The 27575-nt window shown below is 47.5% G+C and overlaps 1 protein-coding gene across 1 annotated transcript in view; it reads left to right on the forward strand.

The window, feature by feature from the left end:
• Window positions 1-22466, forward strand: part of LOC139235147 (threonine-rich protein-like) — a 29414-nt gene extending 6948 nt beyond the window's left edge. Inside the window, exons 4-6 of the mRNA XM_070866372.1 lie at window positions 1596-2036; window positions 9437-9636; window positions 22046-22466. Of these exons, the coding sequence (XP_070722473.1) occupies window positions 1596-2036; window positions 9437-9589 (594 nt within the window). The 3' untranslated portion in view covers window positions 9590-9636; window positions 22046-22466. The remainder of the gene's footprint in view (window positions 1-1595; window positions 2037-9436; window positions 9637-22045) is intronic.
• The last annotated feature ends 5109 nt before the right edge of the window (window positions 22467-27575 follow it).

Genomic DNA, 27575 nt, shown 5'->3' on the forward strand with positions numbered 1-27575 from the left:
CTGCTCAACAAGAGGTTTGAGACATCGGAGTCCAGAAAGGGGGCTGTTTATTCATTGGTTTGATTGGTGGCTGTCCTTTATCCCGACTGGTGTCGAGGTATTTTGCTCTGATGGGTTTGATTAAGGAAATTGTTCCATCAGAAAAAAACCATCACAAGTGGGCACCATTCACCCAACTGAAAGAGGTTTCACTTTGTAAAGGGATTCTGCAACTTTATCTGTGCCTGCTTTTCTCATTAATAATTCCTGCAACTTGTCAATCAATGGCTCATTTAAAAACGTTCCCTGTTATCGCTCCGTGAGTATAAATGCTGAAATGCTGGTACACGATCCCAAAGAGAAGGCACAACATTGAGCTGCCTGATTCTACTCTGTGAATATTAAGTGATTTTGAGTGACTGATTGTGACATCTTCATCAAAGGCTTTAAGCAGAATGGGTGCTGTTCATGGAGTTCTGTTGCATCAAATCTACGGCAGAGAGTCAAATATTTAATAATTGAGACAAATAATGTTCAAAAAGTGTAAGTTGTTGAAAAGGAGGGGTACAGGGGGCATGGTGTGAGAGGGGAGGCGTACAGGGGGCATGGTGTGAGGGGGAGAGGTACAGGGGGCGTGGTGTGAGAGGGGAGGGGTACAGGGGGCATGGTGTGAGAGGAAGGGGTACAGCATGGTGTGAGGAGGAGGCGTACAGGGGGCATAGTGTGAGAGGGGAGGGGTACAGGGGGCATGGTGTGAGAGGGGAGGGGTACAGCATGGTGTGAGGGGGGAGGGGTACAGGGCATGGTGTGAGGGGGGGGGTACAGGGCATGGTGTGAGGGGGAGGGGTACAGGGCATGGTGTGAGAGGGGAGGGGTACAGGGCATGGTGTGAGAGGGGAGGGGTACAGGGCATGGTGTGAGAGGGGAGGGGTACAGAATGCACGGTGTGACAGTAAGGGGGGTGGGGTACAACAAAGAAAGACATATTTCAGGAAATATCAGAATTATAATTTCTCTGCAGAGCTTCAGGATTTTGCTGCAACAAATCTGAGTCCCCAACCCAGCTCTGTCAGTGGCCTCGCTTTTCTGATGGGTTCAGTGATCAGTTCCATTAAGCAAGGCAGCTCTGTCATTGTTCACCCTCCCCCATCCACTGCTTTAGAAATGCTGGATATCAGAAGGCAACAGCCTTGCTGACGCCCAGTGTTGGTAAGGTGTTAATGGTCGGAAACATGGCAGGGCACAGAGTCCTGTCTCTAATCTACCATTTGTTTTGGGAGCCCCTCCGTCCCTCTCGACGGATAATCCTGGATGTGGCAGTGCAGCTCAGGGAGCAGCAAAGGAATAACGAGGATTGGGTCTCCGACACTGAGCCCCTTGTAAGGTCTCCCTCACTGTGGGACTATCACAACATCACATTAATGTGTAATGCAACATTACCCTGATCATCAAACAGTATCCTGTCTTAATAAAACCCCTTGATGTTTACAGTATTGGCCACTCAGGCACGTGGCCATTAGTTAAATATTCCACTGTCGATGCCCACTCACTATTACACACTGTGCCTGGTGTGGTACTCTGTTACTGAATCACAATATCAACCTTTCTATCTGTAGGCAACTGCTACTTGCACCAGCCAGGTCACATTTCAAAGTGACGTGATCACCACTGTTGTCGTGACATGTGTGAACACATCCTTAACAACAACTGTCGCACCAACAACTGACGCACCTACAACAACTGACGCACCAACAACTGACGCACCAACAACAACTGACGCACCTACAACAACTGACGCACCTACAACAACTGACGCACCTACAACAACTGACGCACCGACAACAACTGATGCACCAACAACAACTGACGCACCGACAACAACTGATGCACCAACAACAACTGACGCACCTACAACAACTGATGCACCAACAACAACTGACGCACCAACAACAACTGATGCACCAACAACGACAACAATGAGATCATCATCGTCGTCGTCATCATCATCATCATCATCATCGGAAAGCAGTGAATCATCAGAGAGATGCAGAGTAAGGGTATGTCACAGATATATTTTAAATTGATGCTAACTGAAACAATGGCGTATAAAGTCCTGAACCCCTGTGCGAAACAATACGCCAAGTACGGCGAAAGACCCCTGGTTCTGGACTCTCCAGACAGGGTAAACAACCTCTCAGCATCTACACTTTCAAGCCCTCCATGAATTTTATATGTGTTGCTGACAGTATCTCTCATTCTTCTAAACTCGGGATAATATAGGCCCAATCTACTCACTATCTCGTCATAAATCAGCCCTCTCATCCCAGCAATCAATCTGATGAACCTTTGTTGCACGCCCTCTAAGGCGAGTTTTCCCTCAGGAAGGAGAGTGTACACAGTACTCCAGGTGTGATGTCATCAAGCCCTACATAATTGCAGCCAGACTTCCTTACCCCTATATTCCAACCCCCTTGTATAAAGGGCAACATACCATTTGCCGTCCTGATTGCTGCTGTACCCACATATTAACTTTCTATGATTGGTGTACAAGGACACCCAAATCTCTCTGAACACCAACATTTACCAGTCTCTCATCTTTTAAAAAAGATTCTACTTTTCCATTCTTCCTCCCAAAGTGTATAATTTCACACTCCCCCACAATATAGCTCTGGCCCATACACAACGGAAGCTCATGGAAAGTTTTTGAATCCATGGCCTTTCTGAACAGGCTATAAATTTAAGCCTAAAGTTTAACACACAACAAGATCCAAACTTATTTTGTTTTTTAATTTCTGCTCACTGAGACCTACAATGGCCTGAAATCCCGGCTTCCCCTGGTCTGTACGGGATGTGTACGGGGTGTGTACGGAGTGTGTACGGAGCGCGTACGGGGCATGTACGGGGCGCGTATGGAGCTTGTACGGAGCGCGTATGGGGCATGTACGGGGTGCGTACGGAGTGTGTACGGGGCGCGTACGGAGTGTGTACGGACCCGGGAAGGTATCACAAAAGACGGTTTTCAGTGCACAATGTGCATGCGATGAAAACTGGCTTTTCCGATCGGTCGAGCTGCACATTTCCACATTTCCACAGGCAGGATTTTCGCATGGAAGAAGATTGCGGTATTTACCCATATCTTGCCCAGCGGATGTCCTGAAACCTCTTGCGCCTGATAAAAGCCGGCATATAGCCTACAGTTACATGCATAAGAGTTTTAATAGACACAAAAACATTGTAAAATAAAATTTAAAAAACACATTTTATTGTTAAAAACCCTGGCCACTGAGATAAGTTTATTTTAAAACATAATTAAAAAAAACTTTTTAAAAAATCAGAAAAATATATTTTTTTTATGAGACATTTATTAACTTTAATTTCAATTAATTTTAATTATGTGAAGTGTGTTTTTTATGTTTTATTATGGTGGTTAGGTTTTTTTCTCATCAATAGCAATGAGAAGCGGTAGATACGGAGTTCCCATTGCTATTTCGCCTGTAATGAAAATGCTGAGGAGTATTGTACCTGATTGGTTGTGCACTCACATGTGACTGCACCTTCTGTGTCTGACCCTGGAGGACGGGAATCCCACGCGCCTCCGAGACCACCATAAAAATTCTCCGGTCAGAGGCATTCATTCGAAAGAAGCCTCCGACCGAAATTTCAGGGCTAATTAATGTGTCTAAAATGCATCTTCATGGTACCAGAATGATTTGCATTTAGAACTGCATTAAGCATTAAAAAACTTCAGGATTTCATTTTCAGAAACATGCTGTGCCTTATGTGTATGAAAGATGGTTTGATGGCTTCAAACTTTAATTTTCATTGTTAAAAGGTGACATGAAAAATGAATAGGGTGTAACTTCAGCAACTTTCTGGGGCAATGATTGTTTACATAGAAACATAGAAATTTACAGCGCAGAAGGAGGCCATTCTGGCCCATCGTGTCTGCCCCGGCCGACAAAGAGCCGCACGGCCCTCGGTCAGCAGCCCTGAAGGTTACATATAAACCTATGAACAATGACGGAAAGGCAAAGAGCACCCAGCCCAACCAGTCCGCCTCACACAACTGCGACACCCCTTATACTGAAACATTCTACACTCCACCCCAACCCGAGCCATGTGATCTCCTGGGAGAGGCAAAAACCCAGGCCAATTGGGGGGAAAAAAATCAGTGAAAATTCTAATCCGACCCATCCAGGCAATCGAAATTAGCCGAGAAAATCACTTCTGGCCGTATTAGATTCGCTGCAGTATTTACCATCGTATCTGTGCCAGCCAACAAGAGGTTATCCAGTCTAATCCCACGTCGCAGTGCGGATTTCGTCCACGACCGGGTACAGCGGACATGATCTTTACGGTGCGACAACGGCAAGAGAAATGCAGGGAACAGCAACAACCCTTGTACATGGCCTTCTTTGACCTTACAAAGGCCTTTGACACTGTCAACCATGAGGGACTATGATGCGTCCTCCTCCTTTTTGGCTGCCCCCAAAAGTTTGTCACCTGCTCCACGACGACATGCAGGCCATGATCCTGACCAATGGATCCATTACAGACCCAATCCACTTCCGGACCGGGGTCAAGCAGGGCTGCGTCATTGTGCTAACCCTCTTCTCGATCTTCCTCGCTGCAATGCTCCACCTCACTCTCAACAAGCTCCCCGCTGGAATGGAACTAAACTACAGAACCAATGGGAACCTGTTCAACCTTCGTTGTCTCCAGGCCAGATCCAAGACCGCCCCATCCTCTGTCGTCGAACTACAGTAGGCGAACGACGCTTACATCTGCGCACATTCAGAGACTGACCTCCAAGTCATAGTCAACATCTTCACTGAGGTGTACGAAAGCATCGGCCTTACACTAAACATCCGTAAGACAAAGGTCCTCCACCAACCTGACCCCACCACACAGCACTGCCCCCAGTCATCAAGATCCATGGCATGGCCCTGGACAACGTTGACCACTTTCCATACCTCGGGAGCCTCTTATCAACAAAAGCAGACATTGATGACGAGGTTCAACATCGCCTCCAGTGCGCCAGTGCAGCCTTTGGCTGCCTAAGGAAAAGAGAGTTCGACGTCCAGGCCCTCAAATCTAGCACCAAGCTCATGGTCTACAGGGCTATAGTAATACCCGTCCTCCTGTATGGCTCAGAGACGTGGACCATATACAGTAGACACCTCCAATCGCTGGAGAAATAGCACCAACGATGTCTCCGCAAGATTCTGCAAATCCCTGGGAGGACAGATGCACCAGCGTTAGCGTCCTCGATCAGGCCAACATCCCCAGCATCGAAGCACTGACCACACTTGACTAGCTCAGTTGGGCGGGCCACATTGTTCGCATGAGTGAAACAAGACTCCCAAAGCAAGCATTCTACTCGGAACTCCTACACGGTAAACGAGCCCCAGGTAGGCAGAGGAAACATTTCAAGGACACCCTCAAAGCCTCCCTGATAAAGTGCAACATCCCCACCGACACCTGGGAGTCCCTAGCCAAAGACCAGGGAGTCCCTGGCCAAGTGGAGGGCGCTGAGCACCTCGAGTCTCATCGCCGAGAGCATGCAGAAATCAAGTGCAGGCAGCGGAAGGAGCGTGCGGCAAACCTGTCCCACCCTCCCTTCCCTCAACCACTGTCTGTCCCACCTGGGACAGGGACTGTGGTTCTCGTATTGGACTGTTCAGTTACCTGAGAACTTACTTTTAGAGTGGAAGCAAGTCTTCCTCTTCATTATCAACCACACAGCCAATTTTAGTTTCATCTGCAAACTTCTTAATCATACTCGCTATATTCAAATCTAGATCATTGATGTATACCACAAAAAGCAAGGGACTCAGTACTGAGTCCTGCGGAACCCCACTGGAAACATCCTTCCAGTCACAAAAACATCCATCAACCATTACCCTTTGCTTCCTGCCCTGAGCCAATTTTGGATCCAACTTGCCACTTTGCCCTGGATCCCTTGAGCTTTAATCTTTGTGACCAGTCTACCGTGTGGGACCTTATCAAAAGCCTTGCTAAAGTCCATATACACTACATCATATATACTGCTCTCATCAACCCTCTTGGTTACCTCCTCAAAAAATTCAATCAGGTTAGTCAAACACGACCTTCCCTTAACAAATCCATGCTGACTGTCCCTAATTAATCGTTGCCTTTCTAAATATAGAGTTATCCTGTCTTTCAGGATTTTTTCCAATAATTTTCCCACCACTGAGGTTAGGCTGACAGGCCTGTAATTACTTGGCCTATCCTTTTTTCTCTTCTTAAACAAAGGTACCACATTAGCAGTCCTTCAGTCCTCTGGCACCATGCCCAGATCCAAAGAGGATTGGAAAATGATGGTCAAGGCCTCTGCTATTTCCTCTTTTGCTTCGCTCACAGCCTGGGATGCATTTCATCCGGGCCTGGGGACTTATCCACTTTCAAAGCTGCTAAACCCCTTAAAACTCCTCTCTCACTATGTTTATTTCATCCAGAATTTCACACTCCTCCTTGATAGCAGTATCTGCATTGCCCCTTTCCTTTGTGAAAACAGATGCAAAGTATTCATTAAGAACCATACCAACATCTTCCGCCTCCACACACAGATTACCCTCATGGTCCCTAATAGGCCCTATCCTTTCTTTAGTTATCCTCTTGCTCTTAACTAATTTCCACTAGTTGGACACTGGTTTTTCGATGCTGGCCTATGCTGAGACTCTCAGAGAATTTCAACATAATTCATTAACAGGAGGAACGGCATCAATTTCGGCTATGACTGTATCGGTGCCGTTTGCTGCTCTCGCCCTGAACTAGAAAATTTCATTCACCTTGCATCTAATTCCCACCCTTCCCTCACCTTCACATGGTCTATCTCTAACTTTCCACTTCCCTTCCTTGACTTCTCTGCCTTCATCTCTGGGGATAGACGATTGACAAACATTCACCATAAGCCCACTGACCCCCACAGCTACCTGGGCTACACCTCCTCCCACCCCGCTATGAGTAAAGACTCCATTCCATTCTCCCAGTTTCTCCGTCTCCATCGCATCTGTTCTGACAATGCCATCTTCCATGCTAGTGCCTCTGACATGTGTTCCTTTTTCCTCAACTGAGGATTCCCCTCTGCCATGGTTAACACGGCCCTCGACCGTGTCCGTGCCATTTCCCGCGCCTCTGCTCTCACCCTTTCCCCTCCCTCTCAGAACCACGACAGGGTTCCCCATGTCCTCACCTTTCACACCACCAGCCTCCATGTTCCACATTCCGCCATCTCCAGCTTGATCCCACCACCAATCACATCTCCCCCTCCCCTCCCCTCTCACCATTCCAAAGGGACCGCTCCCTCTGCGACACCCTGGTCCATTCCGCACCCCCTCCCCTTCCCACGGTACCTTCCCGTGCAAACACAGGATGCAACACCTGCCCTTTTACCTCCTCCCTTCCCACTGTCCAGGGCCCCAAACACTCCCTGTAGGTGAAACAGCGATTCACTTGTACTTCTTGCAATGCAGTATACTGTATTCGCTGCTCACAATGTGGTTTCCTCTACATTGGGGAGACCAAATGCAGATTGGGTGACCGTTTTGCAGAACACCTCGGTTCTGTCCGGAAGTGTGACCCTGAGCTTCCGGTCGCCTGTCACTTTAATTCCCCTCTCCACTCCCACTCTGACCTCTCCATCCTCAGCCTCCTAAACTGTTCCAATGAAGCTCAACGCAAGCTCGAGGAACAGCACCTCATCTTTCGTTTCGGCACTTTACAGCCTCTGGCCTCAACATCGAGTTCAACAATTTCAGACCAGAACCTCTGACAAATACTTGGCTCCCTATGCTCCTTTTTTTAACCACCCCCACTGCACCCCCGGCCCCTTCCCCCGCTCCCCCCCCCCGCCCCGAACCGATGTATTTAAAAAATCTCTGGCCTGGAAATCCCGGCCTCACTGGATCTGTACGGAGTGTGTACGGAGTGTGCCCAGGGTGTGCGCGGAGTGTGTACGAGGTGTGTACGGGGTGTGTACAGTGTGTGTACGGAATGTGTACGGGGTGCGTACGGGGTGCGCGCAGGGTGTGCGCGGGGTGTGTACAGTATGTGTACGGGGTGTGTACAGTGTGTGTACGGGATGTGTACGAGGTGTGTACGGGATGCATACGGGGTGCGCGTGGGGTGTGTACAGTGTGTGTACGGACCCAGGAAGGCATCGCAAAAGCTGGCTTTCAGCACACAACGCGCATACGCCGAAAACCGGCTTTTGCAATTGGTCACGCTCCAGCTCGACAGACCCTCTGCATCTCGGAAGCCAGGGCATTCGCATGGGGAAGATTGCGGTATTTATCCACTCCCCCAGCCCCACCGACAGTGCAGCACTCTCCCAGCCCCACTGACAGTGCAGCACTCCCCCAGCCCCACCGACAGTGCAGCACTCCCCCAGCCTCACCGACAGTGCAGCACTCTCCCAGCCCCACCGACAGTGCAGCACTCCCCCACCGACAGTGCAGCACTCCCCCAGCCCCACCAACAGTGCAGCACTCCCCCACCGACAGTGCAGCACTCCCCCATCGACAGTGCAGCACTCCCCAGCCCCACTGACAGTGCAGCACTCCCCCAGCCCCACCGACAGTGCAGCACTCCCCCACCGACAGTGCAGCACTCCCCCAGCCCCAGCGACAGTGCAGCACTCCCCCAGCCCCACTGACAGTGCAGCACTCCCCCAGCCCCACCAACAGTGCAGCACTCCCCCAGCCCCACCGACAGTGCAGCACTCCCCCAGCCCCACCGACAGTGCAGCACTCCCCCACCGACAGTACAGCACTCCCCCAGCCCCACCGACAGTGCAGCACTCCCCCACCGACAGTGCAGCACTCCCCAGCCCCACTGACAGTGCAGCACTCCCCCAGCCCCACCGACAGTGCAGCACTCCTCCAGCCCCACCGACAGTGCAGCACTCCCCCAGCCCCACCGACAGTGCAGCACTCCCCCAGCCCCACCGACAGTGCAGCACTCCCCCAGCCCCACCGACAGTGCAGCACTCCCCCACCGACAGTGCAGCACTCCCCCAGCCCCACTAACAGTGCAGCACTCCCCCAGTCCCACCGACAGTGCAGCACTCCCCCACCGACAGTGCAGCACTCCCCCAGCCCCACCGACAGTGCAGCACTCCCCCAGTCCCGCACTGAACCTTGGGCTGGATAAAGGTCTCCACCCCATGCCGTGGGGATTGATCCGAGGATCGGTGCACTCCGAGGAAGAAGCTCCGGTCCTGAGCCACGCTGACACACCTCTGTCCGATGCAGAGTTAAACCGAGGGAGGGCACTGTACTGAGCATTGACAGGTTTAACTGCAAATGTGACTTGATTGGTTCGTCAGAGGGCCATTCTTCAGATATTTAATATTAATGTTCTATTCTAGAAAAATGTATATGTAAAGAAAATTCTGTTTTCTGGACTGAGATATAAATAATGCCATTTGATTTAGAAGCGTCGCAGAGGACGGAGAAACTGGCGTTGCAGGAGGAAAAAAGGTTCAAAAGCAAAAAGCCGGGGTCGGGGGAGACGTGGTCGGAAGGGAAGAAGGAAATCTCATGGTTGGAGGCACGGATCGAGCTCTGAAACTGGTGCAGACAGATAGACAGATCGCAAGACTGAATGAACCGCAGAGAGTAAAACACAGATTCAGTAAGTATCACCAGAGATTATGTGTCACTTTTTGAAGAGTAAATTCTCCTTAATTTTGTCCCATTTCTGTGGTCGCAATATTGCATAGAATTACAACCTGTAAACAGGCCGTTGGACCCAGCTGGTCTGTGTTGGTGTGGATCCTCCAGCGAGCAATGGTCCTGATCCCATATGCCGGCTCAGTTCCCAAATCCCACTATCCTGCTCTCCTTCAGCCTCCTATATAACCAACTAACCCATCCTCAAATGTTGATCAAGTCTATGGTGATGGCTTTGTTTGAAGTAATATTAGGGATTTGATTCTTCCTGTACTATTTTGATCTTGTATATTTCTGTAAGGCCACCTCTCTGATGCCTCCTTTCAAAGCTGAAAAGCCCAAAGTCTTTCCTTATAACTCAGTTCTCTGACAACAGGATCAGACTCTTTATCTGAACTTCCTCAGGATTTGAATGTCTGCCTCGTGTCTCAGTGACCAGGGCTGGACACTGAACTCCAAGTGTGGTCTGACCAGTGTCTCAGTGACCAGGGCTGGACACAGTGCTCCAAGTGTGGCCTGCCCAGTGTCTCAGTGACCAGGGCTGGACACTGAACTCCAAGTGTGGTCTGACCAATGTCTCAGTGACCAGGACTGGACACTGAACTCCAAGTGTGGTCTGACCAGTGTCTCAATGACCAGGGTTGGACACCGAACTCCAAGTGTGGTCTGACCAGTGTCTCAGTGACCAGGGCTGGACACAGTGCTCTCAAGTGTGGTCTGACCAGTAGGCCTTGAGCATGACTATCCCTGACTAACACACTGCTCTTTGAGTGATGTGGTTCAGCATTCCATTTATTGTTTGATCGTTGCCCTGCAATGATTGGACATGTTCAGGAATCTCCCTTACCTGTACCTGTGGACCCACATTTGGTATTGTGAGCAAATTTTACAATATGTTGAAATCCTTTATAATTGTTAGTGGAAAACCCCGAGGTAGAATTAAATCTACCCCGGGACTATGTTAGAGAGTTTGAAAACACATACAGCTTATTACATACAAGGATCCAGGGGAGCTGTAAAGGCTACAATTCAATTTGGGATTACAAAAAATGAGTATTTAAAGCCATAAACCGTAAAGGTCATATGTCACTGCTTATCCATCTGTCATTGCAAAAAGGTCTACTCAACAATTTTTTTTTCCCGTCTTTGTCTGGGCTTACTTCCTCATCTTCAGCCAGCGTCTGGTGCTTTGATTTCTTTCTTGCTCATCGTCTTGTGACCTTTTCGCAATTGCTTATCTCATTCTGTCATTAATTACATAAATACAAGCACAGCAATTTTGCACGACCGCGATTAACCCTTCAATCCCTCATTTGGCCAAAAATTTTTTAATACATATTTCTAGGCCAACGTATACCTGGTCTTCATGCAGAAGTTGGTGATGTGATGTGCCGGTTCCTGAGCCCCAGGGTATCCACTCCGGGATCCAGGTTCCCATCTCCTGTCGCACCTCATTCTGGTGCTTGTAAAACCTCATTATATAGGTGTTTTGGGCGAGTGTACGCCACCTTCTGAGACACCGCTCGGTTCTTGTAGTTTGAGGGCGGTTGGGTTACAGGTCTGCTCGATAGTAAAGATGACAGTGCTTCGCTTATACAACATTTAAGTAACATACATAGGCAATACAGCATTATTACCACCACCACAAAGGTAGCCAGACCTTGGATTAGTGACGTTCCCATAGATCCTAACCACCCTGAGAACCAGTCCTACAACGTGGAGGCTGGTGGTTGCTTAAGCTTTTTAACCTCTTCTTGGATATACCCTGCCAGATCGGTAATTTCTCCCGAGCTATCCGGGATGTATGTACAACATTCGGCCCCGATGAGGGCACAGGTTCTCCCTTTTTCTGCCAACACATAGTCAAGGGCCACCTGGTTTTGCAGAGCTACTGTGCGGAGGGCTACCATCTCTGCATTAACCTTAACTAGGGCTTAGCTGTATCGTTGGCCACCTGTTCCAGGACGGAAGCCATGTTAATGGATTCCCTCGCCAATTTACCCGCTCCATACCAGGGAGATGCAATGGCCCAGAATCTTTCAGTTCCGTGATGGCTCGCCTGGCTCTCCGGTGGAGGTCCTTCAGAGAACCCAGGTGATACATGTAGGGTACAATATAAGCCAGATAACAAGAACCCATCCATTCTCGGGGCAACCAGGGGTAGGCCCTGTGACCGTACACAAAATGAGTCCCGTTGCTGGATGTATACTTATTTATCACTGGGGGGTCCCATTGGATCGAAAAGTCACCGTTTCCGTTTAATGACGGGAGTGTCACCCTACCCCCTTTGGCAGGTAAGGTAAGGCTATATGTGCAGTTACTGTACCCCACAATAGGATCTTCCGGTCGTTCCTGCCTTGTGAGGCATAGCCCCCCTCCCTGTCCCTTCTTACACCTTGTTCTCAGGAACGGTGGTAGATAGGAATCGTTATAGGTTGATCGTCTCCACCCACTACACTGTTCTGGATTATACCCATGACTTTTCAGTTTTATTATGGTGCTACCGTCTGCCTCTATGGCATAAGAGCCAACGCGTGTGGAATCTGTTCTAACTCCAAACATTCAGCTGGCCATCTCATTATCACTAAATGGGATTGATTGTAGGGGGATTCCTTCCTCCGAGTGTGTGGGGACATGGGCACAGACCCAACAGCTGGCAGCATTGGCTTTCTTGGCATAGGTGTTTGACATGTACAAAAAGGTGTTCACATACAACTCTCTCTTGGTCCATGGGGGTACTCTGGCCTGAGTCCTCCCTAGGCTACATATTACAATTACACAAAAAAACAAACCGCACATAATATCGCGTAACACATTCATCTTGGATCGTCTTTATTCCGACGTTTTCTGCTGATGCGTCCGCCTTCAGTTTCCAAGAATGTGTATGAAGACAGGGTTATTTGTTTTGTTCACTTGTGCTGGGGTCGTGGATTCATATTCTTTGAGCTGAGACCAATGTTCCAATCGGCCAACCCCACCCATATCTATGCAGGCACACGTATCTCCGCTAATTAGGGCTTCAAGTGGACCAGACCAACGGGGAGCAAATCCCGTTCGTCCTGGCAGACATTTTACCATTACCTTCACACCTACCTGTGGGACCTCCCCCTGGTCCTCCAATTCCTTCTGTTCATCCCTGCCTGCCTGCCGTTCCCTCACTTCCTTCCTCAATTCCTTAAGTTGCTCACTCAGTTCCAAGACGTACTTTCTAATCCGATCCCTCAGGGGTCCTATGTCGGATCCCCCAGTTATGATTCCTTCCGGCAGGTGCATCGCCCTGCCTGTCATCAACTCATGGAGTTAATCCCGTCACTCGGTTAGGAGTTGCCCTTTGTCTCATCAAGATTGTGGGTAGTAAATCCGCCCAAGCTTGTCCCGTCTCTTGGATGGCCTTTGCTGGGGCTGTTTTAAGTGTCCTGTTCATACGTTCTACCTTCCCAGAGCTTTGCGGGTGGTAGGGAATATGAAACTTCTGTCTAATACCCAACATAGCACACACCTCCTTCATTATTTGTCTGGTAAAATGGGTTCCCTGGTCGGAATCGATTTGGATAGTAACGTCCCAACGTGGGATTACTTCCTCTGCCAATATTGGGGCCACCGTGATTGCGGTGCAGTTTCATGTGGCGAACGCTTCTACCCACCGCGTAAACTGATCTATTATTACCAGATTATTCTTAGCTAAATTAAAAAGTAGGACCTCAAAAGTAGTAATCTCGGGATTGAAACCAGTGCCACCTGCTAGTCAGAGTAGGAATCGCAGGATAGCGCAGATGAATACGTGGCTTGAGCAGTGGTGCAGCAGGGAGGGATTCAAATTCCTGGGGCATTGGAACTGCTTCTGGGGGAGGTGGGACCAGTACCAACCGGACGGTCTGGGGCAGGACCGGAACCAATGTCCTGGGGGAGTGTTTGCTAGAGCTGTTGGGGAGGAGTTAAACTAATATGGCAGGGGGATGGGAACCAGTGCAGGGAGACAGAGGGAAACAAAATGGAGACAGAAGCAAAAGACAGAAAGGAGATGAGTAAAAGTGGAGGGCAGAGAAACCCAAGGCAAAAAACAAAACGGGCCACTGTACAGCAAAATTCTAAAGGGTCAAAGTGTAATAAAAAGGCAAGCATGAAAGCTTGGTGCCTCAATGCGAGGAGTATTTGGAACCCAGGAGAGGGCTCTGAGCTAGTTAGAGTGGGTGAGAGCTCAGATGAACAGGACCCCAAGAAAGAATGCAAAAGACAGGAGGCAACAGAGCAGAGTAGCACTGGGGTAAGTGAAAACCACAAGGTGATAGGAAGGGACAATATGTATGAATATAAAGGGGCTGCAGGAGGGGTCAAAACTAAAAATCATGTTTTAAAAACTAGTATTAAAGCACTCTATCTAAACATACACAGCGTTCGAAATAAAGTAAATGAGTTGACGGCACAAATCATTACAAATGGGTATGATTTGGTGGCCATTACAGAAACGTGGTTGCAGGGTGGCCAAGACTGGGAATTAAACATACAGGGGTATCTTACAATTTGGAAAGATAGACAAGAAAGGAAAGGAGGTGGGGTAGCTCTGTTAATAAAGGATGATATCAGGGCAGTTGTGGAGAGATGATATTGGCTCTAATGAACAAAATGTTGAATCATTGTGGGTGGAGATTAAAGATAGTAAGGGGAAAAAGTCACTGATGGGCATAGTTTATAGGCCCTCAAATAATAACTTCATGGTGGGGCGGGCAATAATCAAGGGAATAATGGAGGCATGTGAAAAAGGAACAGCAGTAATCATGGGGGATTTTAACCTACATATCGATTGGTCAAATCAAATCGCACGGGGTAGCCTTGAGGAGGAATTCATAGAATGCATATGGGATTGTTTCTTAGAACAGTATGTTACAGAACCTACAAGGGAGCAAGCTATCTTAGATCTGGTCCTGTGTAATGAGACAGGAATAATAAACAATCTCCTGGTCAAAGATCCTCTCGGAATGAGTGATCACAGTATGGTTGAATTTGTAATACAGATTGAGGGTGAGGAAGTAGTGTCTCAAACGAGCGTACTATGCTTAAACAAAGGGAACTACAGTGGGATGAGGGCAGAGTTGGCTAAAGTAGACTGGAAACACAGACTAAATGGTGGCACAATTGAGGAACAGTGGAGGACTTTTAAGGAGCTCTTTCATAGTGCTCAACAAAAATATATTCCAGTGAAAAAGAAGGGCGGTAAGAGAAGGGATAACCAGCCGCGGATAACCAAGGAAATAAAGGAGAGTATCAAATTAAAAACCAATGCGTATAAGGTGGCCAAGATTAGTGGGACACTAGAAGATTGGGAAAATTTTAAATGACAGCAAAGAATGACTAAGAAAGCAATAAAGAAAGGAAAGATAGATTATGAAAGTAAACTTGCGCAAACCATAAAAACAGATAGTAAAAGCTTTTACCGATATATAAAACGGAAAAGAGTGACTAAAGTAAATGTTGGTCCCTTAGAAGATGAGAAGGGGGATTTAATAATAGGAAATGTGGAAATGGCTGAGACCTTAAACAATTATTTTGCTTCGGTCTTCACAGTGGAAGACACAAAAACCATGCCAAAAATTGCTGGTCACGGGAATGTCGGAAGGTAGGACCTTGAGACAATCACTATCACTAGCGGACAGGCTAATGGGACTCAAGGTAGACAAGTCCCCTGGTCCTGATGAAATGCATCCCAGGGTATTAAAAGAGATGGCGGAAGTTATAGCAGATGCATTCGTTATAATCTACTAAAATTGTCTGGACTCTGGGGAGGTACCAGCGGATTAGAAAGCAGCTAACGTAATGCCTCTGTTTAAAAAAGTGGGCAGACAAAAGGCAGGTAACTATAGGCCGGTTAGTTTAACATCTGTAGTGGGGAAAATGCTTGAAGCTATCATTAAGGAAGAAATAGCGGAACATCTAGATAGGAATAGTGCAACCAAGTAGACGCAGCATGGATTCATGAAGGGGAAATCATGTTTAACTAATTTACTGGAATTCTTTGAGGATATAACAAGATTGGTGGATAGAGGTGTACAGAGAGGCTGCGAAGAGATTTAGATAGGTTAAGCGAATGGGCTAAGGTTTGGCAGATGGAATACAATGTCGGAAAATGTGAGGTCATCCACCTTGGAAAAAAACACAGTAAAAGGGAATATTATTTGAATGGGGAGACATTACAATATGCTGCGGTGCAGAGGGACCTGGGGGTCCTTGTGCATGAATCCCAAAAAGTTAGTTTGCAGGTGCAGCAGGTAATCAGGAAGGCGAATGGAATGTTGGCCTTCATTGCGAGAGGGATGGAGTACAAAAGTAGGGAGGTCCTGCTGCAACTGTACAGGGTATTGGTGAGGCCGCACCTGGAGTACTGCGTGCAGTTTTGGTCACCTTACTTAAGGAAGGATATACTGGGTTTGGAGGGGGTACAGAGACGATTCACGAGGCTGATTCCGGAGATGAGGGGGTTACCTTATGACTGGGTAGACTGGGTCTTTACTCGTTGGAGTTCAGAAGGATGAGGGGTGATCTTATAGAAACATTTAAAATAATGAAAGGGATAGACAAGATAGAGGCAGAGAGGTTGTTTCCACTGGTCGGGGAGACTAGAACTAGGGGGCACAGCCTCAAAATACGGGGGAGCCAATTTAAAACTGAGTTTCGAAGGAATTTCTTCGCCCAGAGGGTTGTGAATCTGTGGAATTCTCTGCCCAAGGAAGCAGTTGAGGCTAGCTCATTGAATGTATTCAAGTCACAGATAGATAGATTTTTAACCAATAAGGGAATTAAGGGTTACGGGGAACGGGCGGGTAAGTGGAGCTGAGTCCACGACCAGATCAGTCATGATCTTGTTGAATGGCGGAGCAGGCTCGAGGGGCTACATGGTCTATTCCTGTTCCTAATTCTTATGTTCCTATGTTCTTATGCAGACAGTATTCCTTGCCCCTTGAGGATGGTAAAGGTCCCGTGAAGTCTATCTGTATACACTCCCACGGCCCCCTTGGTCGTGGTTGGTGAGCCATTCTAACCTTAACGGCCTTTCCTGGGTTGTGCTGGGCACATGTGACACATTGCTGACAGTACTTAGCTACGTCCCGTCTCATTCCTGGCCACCACCAATCCCCAGTTATGTTTGTCATCATGACGTTCCGTCCGACATGACTGATGCCGTAGTGTAGTTCCAGGAGCATTTGTCTAATACAAGCCGGGGCTATCACCTTCCCATCTTTCCTCCATACAAAGTCGTCACCCGGGCTCCCTCCTTTTGTACCCCAATCTTTTTCTTCATCACTTACATCGGCATGTAATCTCACAATGTCTATATCTTCCCTTGTAATGATACTACATACAACTTCTTCCTGCACTTCTAAGGATATACCTGCTTCCTGTGCCGCTTTATCCGCTGCTTCATTGCCCCGTTGGACATTGTTTACTACTTTCTGGTGAGCCTTAACCTTGATCACCGCTGCCTCTGCGGGTTTAATGGCGGCGTCTAATAGTAGTCTGATTCGGCCTTCATGTTTGATAGCCTCCAGGCCCGAAGTGACGAACTCTCTCCTTGCCCAGGCAATATGTAGCCATGGACTACCCCGAAGGCATAGCGGCTATCTGTATATATATTTGCCCGCTGGCCTTCGGCCAGTTGGAGGGCTTCAGTCAGGGCAGTGAGTTCAGCTATTTGGGCCGACAGTCCTCCGTCCAACCTTCCCTTTCGGACAGTGTCTACCACTGCCCATCCCATATGCGGGGTCCCCTGAATATATTTCTGGGACCCATCCACGTACAGGATCAGCTTGGGGTTTTCAAGGGGAATCTCACTTATGTGTCCAGGTGAGTCTTCCCATTCCTGTGCCTGGCACTCATGAGGCTCACTCACGGATAAGAGGCCCTCTGCCGGGTTCTCCCCGGGTCTCGTACAATTTTTACGGACCCATCTAAGGGAAGTAATACTGCTTCCCATTTGGCCCGGCGGACGTTGGACACGGAGCGCAATTTCCCGGTGTTGAGCATTTCCACCAAGGTATGTTTGGTATGTAGTATAACCTCCCCTGTCATTACTACTGGCTCACTAACTTTCACCGCCCATGTTGCACAGTCCAAGGCTGCTACACATCTTGACAGACCTCCTGCCACGGGCAACTGTTGGGTGGAATAGTACACTACTGGGTGGGCTCAGTCTCCATGCATTTGAGTAACTACTGCTCCGTAAAACCTGCCCTCCTTTTCACAATGAATGTGAAACGGTGCGTTCATATTTGGCAGTCCTAGGCCTGGTGCCGACATCAGGGCTTCCTTTATCGGGCCGTATGCTGTTTCTTGTTCCGGGCCCCACTCCACACTTTCTAGAGCTGGTTTTCCTCCCTTAACAAGTCTCTGTATGGGTTCCGCGATTGCTGCGAAGTTAGCTATAAAGTTCCTGCAGTAGTTAAAGGGTCCCAATACTTTACGCACTCCTCGGACCGTTTTCGGTCGGGGCAAAATACGAATTGCTTCCTTTCTGTTGTGGGGCATTGTTTTTGTCCCCTACGACAGTTGGTGCCCCAAGTACTGTACCTCCTTCAATCCGATCTGAGCTTTCTTGGAGTTTACCTTAAATCTCGCTTTCTTTAAGACTTCTAGGGTTTCTATTAGAGCCCCCATATGTCCTCTCTCGTCCTCTGAGGCAATCAACAGATCGTCCACATATTGGAGGATGGTACTTCGGTAGGGGGCTAAATCTACGGTCTCCAAGGCTTGACTCATAGTTCGGTGAAATATTGCCGGACTATTGTGAAAACCCTGGGGCACTCATGTCCAAGTGTACTGCCTATCCCCGACCGTGAATGCAAATTTATCTTGGGACTCCTGGGCTAATGGTATGGACCAAAATCAATTAGCTATATCTAACGGAGAATATTTTATGTTCTGGTTTCTGTCCATTAAATATGGTCGCTGGGCTTGCTACAATAGGGTGCTGGCGGGGAGTTACTTTATTTAACGCCGTATAGTCTATGGTCAATCGTTATGACCCATCTGGTTTCTTTACGGGCCAGGTTGGGGGCTCGTAGTGCTTTCGGCTTCCCGAAGGACACTGCTCCACAAGAGGTCCTGCACTATTTGTTTTACGGCCTCTCGGGCTTCAGGTTTAATGGGGTATTGCTTATGAGGAGGGTGTTCGGGCCCAGGAATGACCACTGGCTTGGTCTTTACCAGCCCACAATCCTGCTTCAATTGAGCCCACACTTCCCTCATTTGTTCACATAATGGGCCATAGTCTCCTGCTGTATCCCAATCTCGGGTGAGAAGTTGCACACTTCCGACCTTTGCGTGATTGTGCAAATTAGTCTGTTCCCCGTACATCGTGATTTTGCGTCCTCCCTTATTTCTCCAAACTATTCTCTTACTCTGTGGGTCTATTATTGCCCCTAACTGTTCCAGGAGGTCGATCCCCAATATGGTCCCTTCTGCATTTGGCAGACATAAAATTGTGCCGGGATCAGAATACCGGCTATCCCCAATAGAATTACTTCACTCTGGTTGGCTGTGGTGGCAGATCCTCCCACCCCAGTTATATGGACCACATGTTTAGTTGTGGGTAAGGAAATATCTGTCATAGATACCGATGCTTCGGTATCCACTAACATATCACACTGCCGGCCCCCTAACAGCGCTGTTATGTGAATACGCGGATCCTCTCCCTGCTCCATGGGGGCCGCTGGCCTTCAGTCTATTCCTAAGTTCCTCAGTGCTGTGATTAGCTGCTGTCGGTTCATCTCCTCTACTCTAAGGCCTGACTGACTATTTCTTTTCTCCTTGGGCGCCCAACATTTATCAGTGGCATGTCCCTTTTTCCCGCAATTGTCACATCGGACGGTTGGTCTTTTGGGGCCCTACAGTCGGCGGCAAAATGATCCACCTTGCCACAGTTGTAGCATTCCCCTCGGCCCGTACTCTTACTACTCTTAGCCGCGGCCACTTCTTGTTTTATTCGCCCAGAGTTAATGTGGCATGCCCACTGGACAGCTTGGTCATAGGTGTCCGCGACTACCACCCCCATTTTTAAGATCTTTTGATGGTTGGCCGAAAGGCCATCCTTAAACGAAGACTGGGTCATCTCTGTTCGGGGCCGCCTGTCCCGAGGATTCTTGGTATTGGACCCATCACCTCTCTCCGTAGTCATTGGCGTTTTCTCCCTTTTTCTGGTGGGTCTGCACTATCAATCCCCAATTTGGAGTGGATGCTCCCATTAAGGCCTGTACAGCCTGGACGCACCCCGTTCTGGCAGCGTCCCGTTGTGCCCTTGTGGCACCCACGGCAGGTATCCATGTACCGTTACACTGTGAGGGGGAGCTAGCCCTGTCCACCGGTCCTTTGGACACTTAGCCCGAACTATTTGGTAGACATCTCGCTCATGTATATCGTGGGCCTCATACAATTCTTATAACTTTTGCCAAAATTCTACATTTCTCTTCCATGGTTGTAGACTCCCCAAATCCTGATGCATCATTTGTTTTTCTGTGGGGGTGAAAGTGTGGTATTGATATCGGGGGTCCCCTCCCTGTATGCCCTGGGTTACCCTAAGAGGGGCTGCCCTTTCTGTATTTACTGAATTTGACCCTTCCATCTCGGTCTCCTCATCAAAGGGAGGAGCCGAGGCTGCTACTGTGGCAACATAAATCGGAGGGAGGTCATAACTGATCCCCTCCCACTTGCCGGTTTGTTCATACCGCTCTCTCCATTTCTTATTCTCGGCTTCTGTTTCCTTACTTTTCTCTACTAATTGTTTGGTTTTACTTTGTAACACACATAACTGATATACTAAAAGTACTCCGGCTTTCTTTGCCTTTTTCTGTTTCTGTTTCTCCCACCAATTCTTTTGCTCCTTGGGAATAGCCGAGGGATCCCACCCGTCTTTAATCATTTGATCTATTAAGCCCTTCTGGTCGTCTGCATAGAACCTACTGAGAGACCCTCCTGGCCCCCATTCAAGGTCTTCCCTTGGCCATTATGTGATCTGACGTTCCCTCGCTTCCTATGCGAATGAGTCTCTTCACGCGGGCCTTCTTCTACTCTGTCACTTATTTATTGCGATGGGATTATCCCCCAACTCTCACACCAGTTCCTGCGTATCACACGGTCACTCACAGGTTTCCACCGTCACTTTGTCCTCCCGGTGTTCCCTTCAACCTTCATCCTTGGTCATCACGTGGGGCATTGGCCCTCTTAATTCTGGCTCAAGTTAGGTGATTGAGATAGTTTGTGACAATTGAAGTGACGGGGACACTCGTTTCTCTTACACACCACTTATCTTACTTATATTCTACTTTATTTCTACTCACTGTGTCTGTTATCAAACCTCTCCAAGTCTCACTTGTTTGTTGGGTGTCCGGTAGCCTCACGCCTGCCGGTTCGACGTTCCAATTTCTGGGATGTCGTGAAATCCAACCTTATCCCCGTATGTTCGGGTCTCGGTCAGGAGGGCTTACCGGTACACCCTGCTCGCAGCGCCAAAACTGTTAGGGGCAAACCCCGAGGTACAATTAAATCTACTCCGAGACTACGTTAGTGAGTTTGAAAACACACACAATTAATTACATACAAGGATCCAGGGGAGTTGCAAAGGCTACTACTCGACTTGGGATTACAAAAAATGGGTATTTAAAGCCGTAAACCGCAAAGGTCACACATGACTGCTTCTACATCTGTCATTGCAAAAGAGTCTACACAACAGACTTTTCTGTCTTTGTCTGGGCTTACTTCCTTATCCAAGGCCAGCATCTGGTGTTATTGGTTTCTTTCTTGCTCATCGTCTTGTGACCTTTTCGCAATTGCTTATCTCATTCTGTCATAGTACATTAATGCACGCACAGCAATTTTGCACTACCGTGATTAACACTTCAATAATGACAGCAGAGAACCGAGGGCAGTACCTGCAGAATCCAATAGTCAATAATCCCGAGAGAGCTTTTCCAACTTAGGGAACGACTGTACCGTGCAGGTGTGAGAGTCATCGAGTGCGATGAAGTGTGAGCAGCATTTGCCCATATTGGAGGATCGATCAATATTTGTGTGTGAGGATGAAACAAATCCTCCCAATTTCTGTTAAACTTGCTTCACTCACGCAGCTGTGTGTGAACAGAGTTAAAAGGCTCCATGTATCCATGCTTGGTGATTGCAGTAAGAGCAAGGGACACATCCCGTGGGAAACTCATTTCCTTGCCAACATCAGCTCCTTTCGACACATGTAGAAAGTGACTCTCGTTTTACGGAGAAAGGCTTTTCAGCTCACTGAATGTTCACCAAAAACCGCTAGAAAAATGGTTAACTGACATTCAGCTGAAAGTATTGGAAAGACCCAATGATTAATGTTGCTGATTAAATTACAGATGTTGTAAGGAAGCTGAAGAGTGGATGAAGATCTCTGGGCAAAGGTGTTGAACACGAAGAAAATTCTACATGCCTAAAACTGTTTAATTTCAAAGCATTATTTTTCACATTTAATTATATGTAGTTTAATGATTAATCATTATTATTTCATGCTGTAGCTTATTATACTGGTGGTCATGATAGCCTCACTGCTCAGCAGTGTGCCAACTAACGAAATCATGTGATATATTCCATACCGGACGTCAATGAGAAGCCGGATAATAAACAGAACACTGAATTACTGGATCGCTGGGGCTCTCTCAGTTCTGTAAAACAATATCGGGAACAACTCACACATATTGGACCCATCGCCAGACTTTTAGCAATCTGACTTGTTAACTGTGATTTGTCTTGTATTAAATAAAACTCTAATTATCAGAACCCTGTTGGTGTAGTCTGCTTCTGAATGTCTTACAAGGCCAGTAATCAGATTTACTAAAAGTAGAACATCAAAGAAACAGAAAGTCAAAACAGCATGAAAATAATAAATACGGCAGATTTCTCCAACACCAAATTTCACTGAAGCTGAAGAAACTTCTTCACCCAGAGAGCGGTGAGAATGTGGAACTCCCTACCACAGGGAGTGGTTGAGGCGAATAGTATTGATGGATTTAAGGGGAGGTTAGACAAGCAGGTGGGGGAGAGGGGAATAGAGTTACATGAGGAGGTTTGAGTGGAACATAAACGCCGCATGGACTGGTTGGGCCGAATGGTCTGTTTCTGTGCTGTATATCCTGTGTAATTCTGTGTAAACCAGGCTCCTTAACACAAACTGATACACGAGGCTTAATCTGAAGCAATGAAGGCTCCAGATGGACCTGGTGCACATTTTGGGACTGCGTTAGATAATCTCTCAGATTAGCAACATCTATTTCTCCTATAAACTGACTTGTGTCTCTCGTGACCAAGAGTTTACTCTTGTTACCCAATATCGAGATGTGTAATAGTGTAATAGTAAACCCACTTTCCCCACACAAGAGGGCGCCTGTGCTACTCGTTCCTTCCAAAAGGAGGATTGGTCAGCACTTTAGTGAGATGAAGCCAGATATAAATCATTAAGCTGCTTTATTTTACAGTCAGTAAAGAGTAACAGTCATAATTAATGAAATTTTACTTTAAGTCATCTCAGCTTCTCCTTCCCATGAGGAACTGTCTCTGTAACACTTGGGCTTGGCTGTCTCCCTTACGTTGACAGGCCGAGGCCCTACCAGCTTCCTTAGCCAGAGTTTTTCCAACTGACCTACATCAATGAGTTTTCCTCTTGTGTTCCCCTGGCCAGGAATGTTGTCAGTTCTTCCCTTTGCTCCTTCCCTGCCCTTGGGTTGGCCAATAGAACTGCTCATTATCCAGCCAGGTCCCTATCGAGCGGATTTCTACCAGACAATCCCAGGCTGTGTACACAAGGACATGTTTACTCACACCACCTCATATATGAATGCCAATGGGAAGCATCGGAAATGAAATGATAAACTACTTACTGTTCCATCATCCACCAATGGATCCACCACAGACCCAATCCACGTCCGAACCGGGATCAAGCAGAGCTGCGTCATCACTCCGACCCTCTTCTCAATCTTCCTCGCTGCCATGCTCCACCTCACAGTCAACAAGCTCCCCGCTGGAGTGCAACTAAACTACAGAACCAGTGGGAACCTGTTCAGCCTTCGTCACCTCCAGGTCAGATCCAAGACTGTCCCATCCTCTGTCATCGAGCTACATAACATGGACGATGCCTGCGTCTGCGCACATACAGAGGCTGCACTCCAAGCTATCGTCATCACCTGCACCGAGGCGTACAAAAGTATGGGCCTTACGCTAAACATCCATAAGACAAAGGTCCTCCACCAACCTGACCCCACCACACAGCACTGCCCCCCAGTCATCATGATCCACGGCGTGGTCCGGGACAACGTTGTTGTGGATAGCAGTTTCAAAAGCAGGTTCATTATGTCCTCTTTGTCCACGTGCTCCAGCCTTTCATGGTGCCAACGGTCCCTGTGGGTTCCAGTGGCATTCCTAAAGCTGGATGAGAAAGAAGAAAAAATGGATGAAGGCAAATTACATCAAAGAAGATCATGTAGCAGGGACAAAACATTGACTTCAGTGAGCAATCTGAGCCCCCCAGCAACAGTCCTGCCCTATGGGCATGCAGGTACAGCAGGCAGTAAAGGAAGCAAATGGCATGTTGGTCTTCATAGTGAGAGGATTTGAGTATAGGAGCAGGGAAGTCTTGCTGCAGTTGTACAGGGCCTTGGTGAGACCACACCTTGAGTATTGTGTGCAGTTTTAGTCTCCTAATCTGAGGAAGGACATTCTTGCTATTGAGGGAGTGCAGCAAAGGTTCACCAGACTGATTCCCGGGATGGTAGGACTGACATATGAAGAAAGGTTGGATCGCCTCGGCTTATATTCACTGGAATTTAGAAGAATGAGAGGGGATCTCATAGAAGCATATAAAATTCTGACGGGATTGGACAGGTTAGATGCAGGAAGAATGTTCCCAATGTTGGGAAAGTCCAGAACCAGGGGTCACAGTCTAAGGATAAGGGGTAAACCATCTAGGACCGAGATAGCTCAGATGAATACGTGGCTTGAGGAGTGGTGCAAAAGGGAGGGAATCAAATTCCTGGGACATTGGAACCAGTTCTGGGGGAGGTGGGACAAGTACAAACCGAACAGTATGCACCTGGGCAGGACCGGAACCAATGTCCTGGGGGAGTATTTGCTAGTGCTGTTGGGGAGGGGTTAAACTAATATGGCAGGGGGATGGGAACCAATGCAGGGAGACAGAGGGAAGTAGAATGGTGGCAGAAGCAAAAGATAGATAGAAGAAAAGTAAAAGTGGAGGGCAGAGAAATCTAAGGCAAAAAGGGCCACATTGCAGCCAAATTCTAAAGGGGCAAAGTGTGTTAAAAAGACAAGCCTGAAGGCTCTGTGCCTCAATGCGAGGAGTATTCGGAATGAGGTGGTCGAATTAACTGCGCAGATAGCAGTTAACGGTTATGATGTAATTGGCATCACGGAGACATGGCTGCAGGGTGACAAAGGCTGGGAACTCAACATCCAGGGGTATTCAACATTTAGGAAGGATAGACAGAAAGAAAAAGGAGGCGGGGTGGCATTGCTGGTTAAAGAGGAAATTAATGCAATAGTAAGAAAGAACATTAGCTTGGATGATGTGGAATCTGTATGGGTGGAGCTACGGAACACCAAAGGGTAGAAAACGCTAGTGGGAGTTGTGTACAGAGCACCAAACAGTAGTAGTGAGGTTGGGGACAGCATCAAACAAGAAATTAAGGAAGCGTGCAATAAAGGTACAGCAGTTATCATGGGTGACTTTAATCTACATATTGATTGGGCTAACCAAACTGGTAGCAATGCGGTGGAGGAGGATTTCCTGGAGTGTATTAGGGATGGTTTTCTGGACCAATATGTCAAGGAACCAACTAGGGAGTTGGCCATCCTAGACTGGGTGATGTGTAATGAGAAAGGACTAATTAGCAATCTTGTTGTGTGAGGCTCCTTGGGGAAGAGTGACCATAACATGGTAGAATTCTTAATTAAGATGGAGAGTGACACAGTTAATTCAGAAACTAGGGTCCTGAACTTAAGGAAAGGTAACTTCGATGGTTTGAGGCATGAATTGGCTAGAATAGACTGACAAATGATACTTAAAGGGTTGACGGTGGATAGGCAATGGCAAACAATTAAAGATCACATGGATGAACTTCAGCAATTGTACATCCCTGTCTGGAGTAAAAATAAAACGGGGAAGGTGGCTCAATCGTGGCTAACAAGGGAAATTAAGGATAGTGTTAAATCCAAGGAAAAGATATATAAATTGGCCAGAAAAAGCAGCAAACCTGAGGACTGGGAGAAATTTAGAATTCAGCAGAAGAGGACAAAGGGTTGAATTAAGAGGAGGAAAATAGAGTACGAGAAGAAGCTTGCCGGGAACATAAAAAATGACTGCAAAAGTTTCTATAGATATGTGGAGAGATAAAGATTAGTGAAGACAAACGTAGGTCCCTTGCAGTCAGAATCAGGTGAATTTATAATGGGGAACAAAGAAATGGCAGACTAGTTGAACAAATACTTTGGTTCTGTCTTCATGAAGGAAGACACAAATAACCTTCAGGAAGTACTAGGGGACCGAGGGTCTCGTGAGAAGGAGGAACTGAAGGATATCCTTATTAGGCGGGAAATTGTGTTAGGGAAATTGATGGGATTGAAGGTCGATATATCCCCGGGACATGATAGTCTGCATCCCAGAGTACTTAAGGAAGTGGCCCTAGAAATAATGGATGCATTGGTGATCATTTTCCAACAGCCTATTGACTCTGGATAAGTTCCTTTGGACTGGAGGGTAGCTAATGTAACACCACTTTTAAAAAAGGGAGGGAGAGAGAAAATGGGTAATTATAGACCAGTTAGCCTGATATCAGTAGTGGGGAAAATGTTGGAATCAATTATTAAGGATGAAATAGCAGCGCATTTGGAAAGCAGTGACAGGATTGGTTCAAGTCAGCATGGATTTATGAAGGGGAAATCATGCTTGACAAATCTTCTGGAATTTTTTGAGGATGTAACCAGTAGAGTGGACAAGGGAGAACCAGTGGATGTGGTGTACTTGGACTTTCAAAAGGCTTTTGACAAGGTCCAACACCAGATGTGCAAAATTAAAGCGCATGGTATTGGGGGTAATGTACTGACGTGTATAGAGAACTGGTTGGCAGACAGGAAGCAGAGAGTTGGGATAAATGGGTCCTTTTCAGAATGGCAGGCAGTGACTAGTGGAGTGCCGCAGGGCTCAGTGCTGGGACCCCAGCTCTTTACAATATACGTCAATGATTTAGATGAAGGATTTGAGTGTAATATCTCCAAATTTGCAGATGAAACTAAACTGGGTGGCGGTGTGAGTTGTGAGGGGGATCTAAGAGGCTGCAGGGTGACTTGGACAGATTAGGTGAGTGGGCAAATGCATGGCAGATGCAGTAAAATGTGGATAAATGTGAGGTTATCCACTTTGGGGGCAAAAACGCGAAGACAGAATATTATCTGAATGCCGGCAGATTAGGAAAAGGGGAGGTGCAATGAGATGTAACTAGTAGCGTGGACAAGGGTGTCATGGTTCATCAGGCATTGAAAGTTGGCATACAGGTACAGCAGGCGGTGAAGAATGCAAATGGTATGTTGGCCTTCATAGCTAGGGGATTTGAGTATAGGAGCAGGGAGGTCTTACTGCAGTTGTACAGGGCCTTGGTGAGGCCTCACCTGGAATATTGTGTTCAGTTTTGGTCTAATCTGAGGAAGGACGCTCTTGCTATTGAGGGAGTGCAGCGAAGGTTCATCAGACTGATTCCCGGGATGGCTGGACTGACATATGAGGAGAGACTGGATCAACTGGGTCTTTATAAATTGGAATTTAGAAGGATGAGAGGGTATCTCATAGAAACATATAAGATTCTGACGGGACTGGACAGGTTAGAT

The sequence above is a fragment of the Pristiophorus japonicus genome, chromosome 2 (assembly GCF_044704955.1).
Source record: "Pristiophorus japonicus isolate sPriJap1 chromosome 2, sPriJap1.hap1, whole genome shotgun sequence".
In the NCBI taxonomy this organism is placed as follows: Eukaryota; Metazoa; Chordata; class Chondrichthyes; family Pristiophoridae; genus Pristiophorus; species Pristiophorus japonicus.